This window comes from Chiloscyllium plagiosum, chromosome 25, assembly GCF_004010195.1.
Source record: "Chiloscyllium plagiosum isolate BGI_BamShark_2017 chromosome 25, ASM401019v2, whole genome shotgun sequence".
Taxonomy (NCBI): Eukaryota; Metazoa; Chordata; class Chondrichthyes; order Orectolobiformes; family Hemiscylliidae; genus Chiloscyllium; species Chiloscyllium plagiosum.
In genome coordinates this window covers 19,756,651-19,767,016 of record NC_057734.1, presented here as the reverse complement: position 1 = coordinate 19,767,016, position 10,366 = coordinate 19,756,651, and the positions used below count along the sequence as shown (strand labels likewise).

The following is a 10,366-nucleotide window of genomic DNA, read 5'->3' as shown; positions in this document are numbered from 1 at the left end:
GCACCCATTCGTTAGAGGGCTAGCATGGAACTTTCGTATCATCAGAATGTATCCCGTTTTCTCTCGGGCTCTCAAACGGATCTCTGGTCATTTCCTGGTCCAGTCGCGTTTTGGAAACGCAGGCTGGTGTTCGACTTAGAAGCTTTCTAATTCAGAGCTGGCGTTAATAGATCTGGGCTGCCAGGAAGAGGGTGAGCAATTCCTTAACCCTCCTGGGAACTGTCCCGACTTCAGGAAACTAAAGAGAGGTCACGTTAATGGGCGTTTGTAAAACTTAGACACAGGCAAAATAATTGAACGGAGTGTGTGTTATTTTCTCTCTCTCTTCCTAACACACGCACACACACCCGCGAATGACACACAGCCTCTTTTTAAGTTTTTTAAAACCCCAAGCAAGAAATAAGGTAACGAATCAGAATTCCACACCCACTCCCCCCCCCCCCCTTGGGCTCCTCCTGTTGGAACTCCCACATCCTACAAACCCCTCTCTTCTTCATCGCCACTGACTGACTGACTGCTGCCGCGGCTGCTCCAGGACTCCAGCTCGCCGAGGGAAGGGAGGGGAGGGGGGCGAGGGGGAGCAACTACAGTGGACAACTTTTCCCAACCCCGGGAGTGTGTGAGATAATTTACTGCGGGACAATGAAGGAGCGACCTCGGAGCAGGATTACAGACAACCCTGGGGAATAACTCAAACAACCAAGAAGCAAAACAGGATTTTTTTTTTCTTTTTAAAAAAAAAGAGGATTTAAATACTTTTTTCTTTAAAAGGGCATTTTTTTTTTCAAGAATGGAACGAGACCGGTGGAGGAAGGAGCTGAGCCTCTGAAAAACATTCCCTCGGGTTGTTTCTGTGAGCTTGGGATTGCTGAAGGAATGTTTGGCTGTAGGAGTTACTGGGGGTGACCCCCCCTCACCCTCTCTCTCCCATGGGGAGGTGCCAGAACATGTGAGCCTGGGGTAGGAGGAGGGGGCAGAGAGCGGAGCAGCCCCGGAGGAGATGCTGAACCGGGCTCCCTGCACGATGGATCCGAGTGTAGGCGGCTGCTTCTGGCTCGCTGTACTGACCGTGGCGGCTCTGAGCCGGGCTCAGGAGCTCAATCCTAGCGGCAGGAATGTGTGCAGGGCGAAGGGGTAAGACGTCGGGAACTGGGCAAGGGATCTTTGTTTGGAGGAGGGTGGGGAGGTGGGGGTAGGAATTCTGATACCCCCCCCCCCTCCAAATTGCCCTCCAGGCGGTTGCAAGGGGGAAGGGGGATTGTGCCCATTGAACTGTCAGGTCTCTTACCCCTTGGGGTGGGGGGCTTGCAATATCAGGCACATCCTCCAAACGCACCGAGAATTACCTTCGCCTGCCTCAAACTTTTCTCAGTTCGCCCCCTGTCCCAAAAATCACACAAAATCTGACCCCCTCCCCAACAACCCCTCTGAACTCGCACCTGGACCTGATGGCTCTCTGTCGGTCTCTTCCGAATAATTCGTCCGCTTCTGTTTGAATTTCCTCCAAATTCCAGGCGAGGCGTCAGACACCAGGGGTCAGACTGGGGAGTGGGATCTGGAGCCGGGAGAAAGAGCTCCCCTCAATCTCCAAAAATGCTATCCCGGTCAGAAAAGGTAATGTTATTTCAATGTCGGGAAAGTGCTGTGTGAACCGGGACATCTGAATGTTGACGCAGATTTTCATGGCTTCGTAAGGAAATGAGTTGGCATTGTAATTGGGGGAGGGGGGAATCAGTTCTCTTACCCGAGTTTGTATAATTGACAAGACTTTTCTTTCCTCCCTCTCTCTCTCACTTCCTCTCCTCCACAAGTTCCCCTGAAGTTGTGTGTTGTCCTGGGTGGAAGCAGCAGGAGACTGACTGTCTAATAGGTCAGTAACAATTCACTCATCCTTTCTCTGATTGCTTGTCATTTTGTATGACCTGTACCAGCCTCACCTCGCCCTGTGCATCTCTCTCTCTCTCTTTCCAGCTGTCTGTCAGGGAAATTTCACCTGCAAAGTGAATGAGATTTGCGTCAGACCTAATGAGTGCCGTTGTAGACACGGATATTTCGGAGCCAACTGCGAGACCAGTGAGTAAAATCTTACTGATGGGCGTGGGCAAGGAATGCCAGCGCTATACAGCGAGTTACCCTTGTCCTGCTCAGTGAGGCAGAGAGTAGGAGCAGCTCATGGGAATGCTAGTTGACCCAGTGCCTCCGAAGAGTTGTCACCTAGGAAAAGAAAGCCAGAATAAGAAACCATTCCACAGAGCTACACACTGAGTGATCCTTCCCTGTTAACTAAACTATAATTTGGACAGTTATATCTGAACAGATCCTTAACCTTGTGGATAAATATCCCTGAATCAACTGGAATCTTGCAGAGTGACATAGAGACCCTAAATCCACTGAGTCAACTGTAATATTGTACCATGACATAAGACCCTAATCCCGCTGAGTCAACTCGAATCTTGTACAGTGATACAGAGACCCTAAACTTGCTGAGTCAACTGTAATATTGTACAGTGACAGAGATCCTAAACCCACTGAGTCAACTGTAATATTGTACAGTGACAGAGATCCTAAACCCACTGAGTCAACTGTAATATTGTACCATGACATAAGACCCTAATCCCGCTGAGTCAACTCGAATCTTGTACAGTGATACAGAGACCCTAAACTTGCTGAGTCAACTATAATATTGTACAGTGACAGAGATCCTAAACCCACTGAGTCAACTGTAATATTGTACAGTAACATAGAGACCCTAAACCCATTGAGTCAACTGTAATATTGTACAGTGACATAGAGACCCTAAACCCGCTGAGTCAACTGTAATATTGTACAGTGACATAGAGACCCTAAACCCACTGAGTCAACTGTAATATTGTACAGTGACATAGAGACCCTAAACCCATTGAGTCAACTGTAATATTGTAGTGACATAGAGACCCTAAACCCGCTGAGTCAACTGTAATATTGTACAGTGACAGAGACCCTAAACCGCTGAGTCAACTGTAATATTATACCATTACATAGAGACCCTAAACCCATTAAGTCAACTGTAATATTGTACCGTGACATAGAGACCCTAATCCCGCTGAGTCAACTCGAATCTTGTACAGTGACAGAGTCCTTAAACCCGCTGAGTCAACTGTAATATTGTACATTACATAGAGACCCTAAACCCGCTGAGTCAACTGTAATATTGTACCATTACACAGAGACCCTAAACCCACTGAGTCAACTGTAATATTGTACAGTGACATAGAGACCCTAATCCCGCTCAGTCAACTGTAATATTGTACCATGACATAGAGACTCTAATCCCGCTGAGTGAACTGTAATATTGTACCATTACATAGATACTCTAAACCCATTGAGTCAACTGTAATATTGTACCGTGATATAGAGACCCTAAACCTGCTGAGTCAACTGAAATATTGTACAGTTACATAGAGACCCTAAAACTCTTGAATCAACAATAGCTTTGTACTGTTACAGCAATGAGTGATTCATGCCTTTCTGAATGAACAAGTAACCTGTAAGGTTGTGTGTCAGAGGTTCTTAATGGGAGTTTATTGCTTCTTTTGATTGACATGATGTAGGTACAACCCAATTATCTATATATTTTTTAAAATCACATTTATGTAATGGCCAAAGCGGCTGTTTTAATGTAAGCATTCCAATTTGTGGGTTATACTCTGAAATATTAATGAAATATGGAATATTAAAGCCATTTACTGTAATTTGAACCCCATTTTGTATTTAAATTTACTATACTCAGAATTTGAGGTGAATAATAAGCTTCCAGTTATCTAGGATATTGATCTCCGACCTATCCAGGGAGGTATATTTGCTTGTGGTGAGGGAGTATGCCTGCACGCCATGTAGCAACATGACTGAAGCTGCCAGCTTACCGTGTGTTAAATCGAGAGCCTGGAATTTCCCAGACAGGTGTGGTTCAGCTTCATTATATTCATCATGGCGCTGAGTTGCATTATCAGATATAATACGGCAAACCATTACAAAAGCTCAAACTATCAGCCTGCTAATTTGACAGCAGTGTGACTTCAGGTTCTATCTTGCTTTCACATTAAAAAGAAGCCCTCCATTTGTATTGATCTTGCAGTTTTCATTGTACCCAGTATGTTTTGCATCAACATCATCTCATCCAAAACCTCTCAATTATCCAGTTTCTCTCAAATGTGTGTATTAAGCTTGCTACCAATGCCAATTTGATTCTAAAATGTTAAATTCACATGAAAAATGAACTTGAGTGCACTCCATTCACCTTGTGTCAATTACATCTTTTACATTGGAGTCATTGTGCTCAGATCTCCATTAATGTCTTATGGAAGGAACAACAATTTTGATTGCAGGGAAGTCTGTACATTTATACACCTGTAATTTGTACAGTTACACAGTGAGTTAACCTTGTCCCACTGAACAGTCATTTTGCATAGTTACACAGTGGGTGATCCTTGCCTGCTGAATAAATGAAGACTGCTGCAAGCAATTTACTGTTATTTTCACAAAGCAGACAGCAGTAAAACAAGAAGTGCAGTGGGCATGGAGGATGCTGCCAATAATTTTTAGGCATATTTTTAGTTATTATGGGACTGGCTAGATAATTCGTAAATGATATTTAATCATAATAAAAATGAAATATTGCCCACAGGAAGGGAAGGAAAGGGATTGTCCAAACACCAGCTTTGGTTAGGGAAAGGCAGAATATTATTACAATTGAGCAGAAGTGTAAAATGATCTGGAAGTCTCAATAGATTCAACGCTTCATATATGCAGAACTGCAACTATGAAATAAAATAGTGTGAGGATGTATTGTCAGAATAGCAGAGTCAGACCGAAGAGTAGTTTATCAGACTGTATTGATAGGTGGAATGCTGCTGTATAATCTGTGTTAAGGCTGTTGTTACTGTTATATCCAGACAGAGTCTGGACATGGGAATGGAGAGTAGAAGAAGAAGTTGAAGCAAGTGCAGGATATACAGCCTTTCAAAGCTATTATCATTAATTAGGATCAAAACTGAAATTCCACAACAAGACCATATCCAGCCTTATCTTTACATACCTCAATTCTCATAATCTCAGAGTTAAAGAGTGGATATCCACAGGTCTCTGGGTTAGAGAATTCCAAAGATTTACAAATATACGAGTGAAGAATTTTCCCTTTATCTCGGTTGTAAATAGTCCACCCATTTCCCTGAGGCTGTGATCCCAAGTTCCCAATTGTCCAGCCAGGGGAAGCAGCCTTCGGATTCTTGTCAAATGAAGCATTCAGAGCATTTTATTCATTTGGGGAGAACATCTCTCACTGTTCTAATCTCAAAAAAGATAATATAGAGCCATTATTTTCTCACAGGACAACTCTCTCATCAGATAAATTATTTTAAGTAACTTTGATTGCACTCACTTTGCAGTATATATATATATATATCTATAGGTAACAAGACCAAAACAACATTTCCCTACGTTAAACTGCTCCTGCCCCTATCTTGCACTTCCAATTAATGGGTCTAAATCTTTTTGTATTATATTTGCGTCCTCTTCATTGCTTACTTTGCCATATAGCCATGCAATGATATCATCAATACAATGTTTATTATATAATGAAAATTATACACAATATTCTGATCAGTCCATTTTTAAACATCAGAACATGTGAGCATAAATATAACCTTCAGTTTAGGAGCAAACTCAGGAAGCACTTTTTTTCTAAAAAAAGTCATAAAAATTTGAACCTACTACTCCAAAATGCAATGCATGTTAAGCATTCAAGACCAAGCTCAATAGATCATTAAGAGGTAATAACATCTTACCACCACCTTCTCAAGGACAACTAGAGACAAGTGATAAATGCTGGCCAGCCAAGGATGCCAATGCCCCATGTGAATTTTTTAAAAAAATCACATGATATGGAACCAGAACAAGCAAATCAGCTTGAGGTGCAGATCATCCATGATCAAACTGAATAGTAGTATAGACTCAAGGATCTGAATGGTCTAATTGTGTCTCTAATGCTCCTTTGCCTGGCATATTTCAAGATGATATATATTGTGAAAATTAAGCAGAGGGGAGCCGCACAATTCAATCTCAATATGAAGGGATATGCTCTGGGTAACAACGAAGAGCTGGGTTAGTGAAATCTAGAGATCTTTCATTTAATGTATTGACTGGTACAGGAAAGGTTAACTGATTGTTATCTAAAGATGAATTAGACTAGTAGGAGTAGAGAACATATATTTAAATAAACAAATAGTTAACGTAAATCTCAACGCACAGGTATTTCTTTACTGTTGAGTAATAAACATTTGGCATAACCTAATATTCAATCAAGAATTTATACTTATATTGTACCTTAAATGTACTGAAACATCTCAAGGCACTTCAGAGGAAGATTATCAAAAGTTGACACTAAAACAACTTTCAGGAGATTTTAGGATAGGAGTCTAAATCCTTGGTCAAAATGGAACTCATAAAGAGCATCTGAAAAGGAGGAGAGGTCGAAGAGGCAAAGAAAGAATTCCAGATTTATAGGGTCTAGGTTTCTGGCAACATAGCCAAAGACACTGGAGCAATTATAATAAGGGATGTAAACCAGAGGAGTGCAGACATCTTAGAGAATTTTAGAGCTGGAGGAGGTTACAAAAATAGGAAGGATTGACAAGGATAAGGAAAAACAAAGATATGAATTTTAAAATTAACGATGTGAAAAATGTTTCAGTGTACATTTGGATGTTATACTGAGAGAGTTAGTGTACTACAGTATAAGCTTCAATTCATGAGTTGGCCTTTTTGTGCCCTCAATTTTTCCTTTTGTTTGTGCAGTGGGTGTCAAACTGCAGCTGCTTGTAAAACAACATGCAGAAAAACACAGAGCACAGCTGGGAAGTCATTCCTTAAGAGTTGCCTCAAGCTGTGGTCTTTTATCTTTTCAGAGTGTCCGGAACGGTTCTGGGGCCCGGACTGCAAAGAGATGTGCCTGTGCCACCCGAATGGGCGCTGTGCTGACGCGACTGGCAAGTGCACCTGTAACCCGAACCGCTGGGGGCCGACCTGCAATAAACTTTGCCTGTGCCACTACGGGAAATGTGACCAGGAGACTGGGAAGTGCAAATGCGAGCCACGCCGATGGGGTCCCACCTGCTCAAACCTTTGCTACTGCAGCGCCAACTCAAAGTGTGACCCCAAGACGGGCAAATGCATCTGCCAGCCGGGCTGGTGGGGACGCAGCTGCCACAACCAGTGCTCCTGTAACAACTCGCCGTGCGACCAGCTGATGGGCAGATGCCTGTGTAAGGAGAAGTTCTGGGGACCGAGATGTGAGCCCTGCCTATGTGTGCATGGGAAATGTAACCCTACTGATGGATCATGCTCGTGTTATCCTGGATATAGAGGAAGGTACTGCAGGGAGACCTGTCCCGCTGGATATTTTGGCATCGGATGTAAAAGGAGGTACGCTTTACAGAATTATCCCTGGATTCTAATGCTTTGGTCAGTTCAGGGCCTCAAGCTAATTGGAATGGTTCAGAGTCTCACACAAGGGAATTGACATAAGAAGTTTTTAATGGCTTTCTACAGGGAGCAGAGACTCTTCATATAGGCTCACAGCTCAGTTACTGATGCAGAGGGAAGTTAGACACAGGTTGCCCAGAGACAAAGCATAAAGTGACCAAATGTGGGCTTGGACAATGTTGCAATTAACCAGCAGGGACAACAATAACTTGTAATTATGTAGTGCCTTTAATATGATAACGTGACATATATCCTGATAGGCAGATGTCTTCATTGTGCCGTTCTGTCTTCAAGAAGCCAGACTTGAGGAGCAGGATTATCTGAGATGGTTATGCAAATGGATGAAATTACAAATGAAGTAAGAGATAACGCCATGGTATTTGAAAACAAGGATGATTTTTTAAAAAATCCTCATGTTGCCAAACAGGGAACCGATATAATGGCAGCCGTCATAGAGGTGGTAGGTGAACAGAACTTGGTGTGAATGATCACATCCAACCAGAGGTTTGGATGGTTTTAAGCTTACGAAGGTTAGGAAGTAGGAAATCATCCAGGAGCTTATTACAATTATCAAGTTTGGAAGTAATGAGAGCTTGAAAAAGGTTTCAGCACCAGATGAGTGGAGACAAGGGTTAAGTAGGGTGATGTTACAGGTGCTAGTGATGGCATAAATATGAATCTAAACACTTATCTCAGGATCGAATGTGATATTAAGATTGTGAATAGAGTGTCTTGGTCTCAGAGAGAGTGAGGAAATCAATCACTTTCAAAGGGGTTTGCAGCGGAAGCTAAAAACCCAATGTCTTCAGTCTTCCTAGTCTTTAATTGAAGGAAATTTCTGTTCATCCAGTACAAGATAATGAATAAGCAGCTTGAGAATTTACCAACAGTGAAAGAGCTGGAGATGTGGCACTGTGATAGAGCTGAGTGTCATCATTGTATGCTTGAAATCTCATGGTGTGCTTTTAGCTGATATCTTCGAGGAGTAGCATGCAGATGAGAAATAGGAGGCAGCCCAGTACACAGCCTTGGGAACATCGGGGTAATAGCGTGGGAGCAGGAAGAGAAGCAATTTTAAGTGATTCTCTAGGATTCAATGGATAAGAATAGAATCAAGAGCAGTCCCCTTCAGCTTGTCAGCAGTGGAGAGGCATTAAAGAAGTATGCTGTAGTCAAATGAATCAAAGGCTGCAGTCAGGTCGAGAAGGACTACCTCTGGGTCTGGCAATAAGACTGGTTAATTAGTCAGCCATCAATGCTACTTAACGGTAATGGTCCAGGTCATAAATTAACAAGTCTGGCACAGAAGATTAAGTCAGTTCTAACCTCCTTTCATCAGGCGCATTGTCTTGGAGCTGACACAAACCAAATGGGCACATTTCTCCATCCTTCTCTTCTCCTCTAATCACTAGGTGGCTACAAATGTGGTTTTACATTTCACTGAATAAATAGTAAATACCAGGAACTCTTGAGAAGTTTGTAGAGTAGCACCACTCATTACCAAATGAGCACACAGAAGTACAGATGGACATCACTGGATCAGTCCACATCTCTGTCGTCACAGACAGACTATGTGAGTATTAACTTCAGGTGATGTCGATTTAGGCATCATCTAATTGGTTACCCATTCACTGCCACATCCAAATTTCCTTTCTATTGAAATCAAAGGTAGGGAAAGTCCAGTGAGCCTAAACTGCACCAACGTCCCAATTTAAAATGATGTTAATTGATAAATAGAGTCAAATAGGCTCAAGCACACAGATAGTAGTCAAACCAACTGGCATTCCCTCTCTTTCCAAACACCATCCCTGAGGAGATCAAAGTTTTCATAACTGACATGAATTGACTCCAGTTCGACTTACTAATGTGAAAACAGCAAGTGTGTACATTGAAGTGGCAGTTCATGAGCAATGTCCATTGAAATAAAAATTGGAAGAGCACCCCATTTTAAAGTAGTATTGTAATGGCATTCTGGTATAACATGTAGTGACTATAGTGTGCGGCTGAGAAATGAACTATCATCTTGAATGGATATTATTGCCTTCACTGTTAAGAATTTAAGAATCCATTCAGAAACTCTTGGCTGAAGTATTTCTGCTAAAATGCAAGCAGATCTTCATTTTATTATGCAGTTTGCTGGAAGGTTTGCCTGTGAGATACATCATGGTAATTTTAGCTAGCTTCTTGGGGGCAAGTTTCTCTTCATCCCTTTCGGAAATAAGGTATAGAGGTACTGTCAATTTCTGCTACCCATACAGGTCACCAAGTACAGCTTTTATTGTCTCATACTATCAGAATCCTATATCAAGAAGTTGCTGATGAAATGTTACCTGCTGATTACTGGTTTATGCTTGGGCTACACTCCCTAGTATTGCTGGATATAGAGTGAAATGACCTATATCCTGAAAGGAATGGCTGCCAGCTATTTTGCTGAGTTTTTGTCACTTATTCTGTTATTTTTGTCAATGAGGCAGAGAATTATCACCCCACCACTCCACATAAAAATAAGTCTATGAACATTCTCAAAAAGTTGATGTAAAAAACATGTGATTGTGTAACGGCACTCAGAAAATCGCAAGAAAACAGATGAGGAATAACAGGTGTAGCTACCGGGATTACACCTCCTCCCACCCTACCTCCTGCAAAAATGCCATCCCACATTCCCAATTCCTCTGTCTCTGCCATATCTGCTCCCAGGAGGACCAGTCACATCACAGAACACACCAGATGGCCTCCTTCTTTAAAGACCATAATTTCTCCTCCAACGCATCTCATCCACGCCCCATACCTCCGCCCTCAAACACCACCCCTCAAACCATAACAAGGACAGATCTACCACCTCCCCCCC

General features: G+C 42.4%; 1 protein-coding gene across 1 annotated transcript in view; it reads left to right on the top strand.

Annotated features, from left to right (window-relative positions):
* The first annotated feature begins 475 nt into the window (after window positions 1-475).
* scarf2 (scavenger receptor class F, member 2) overlaps window positions 476-10,366 on the top strand; it is a 71,849-nt gene continuing 61,958 nt past the window's right edge. The window contains exons 1-4 of the mRNA XM_043715623.1: window positions 476-1,134; window positions 1,812-1,870; window positions 1,972-2,073; window positions 6,942-7,458. Coding sequence (XP_043571558.1) covers window positions 1,001-1,134; window positions 1,812-1,870; window positions 1,972-2,073; window positions 6,942-7,458 — 812 coding nt within the window. The 5' untranslated portion in view covers window positions 476-1,000. The remainder of the gene's footprint in view (window positions 1,135-1,811; window positions 1,871-1,971; window positions 2,074-6,941; window positions 7,459-10,366) is intronic.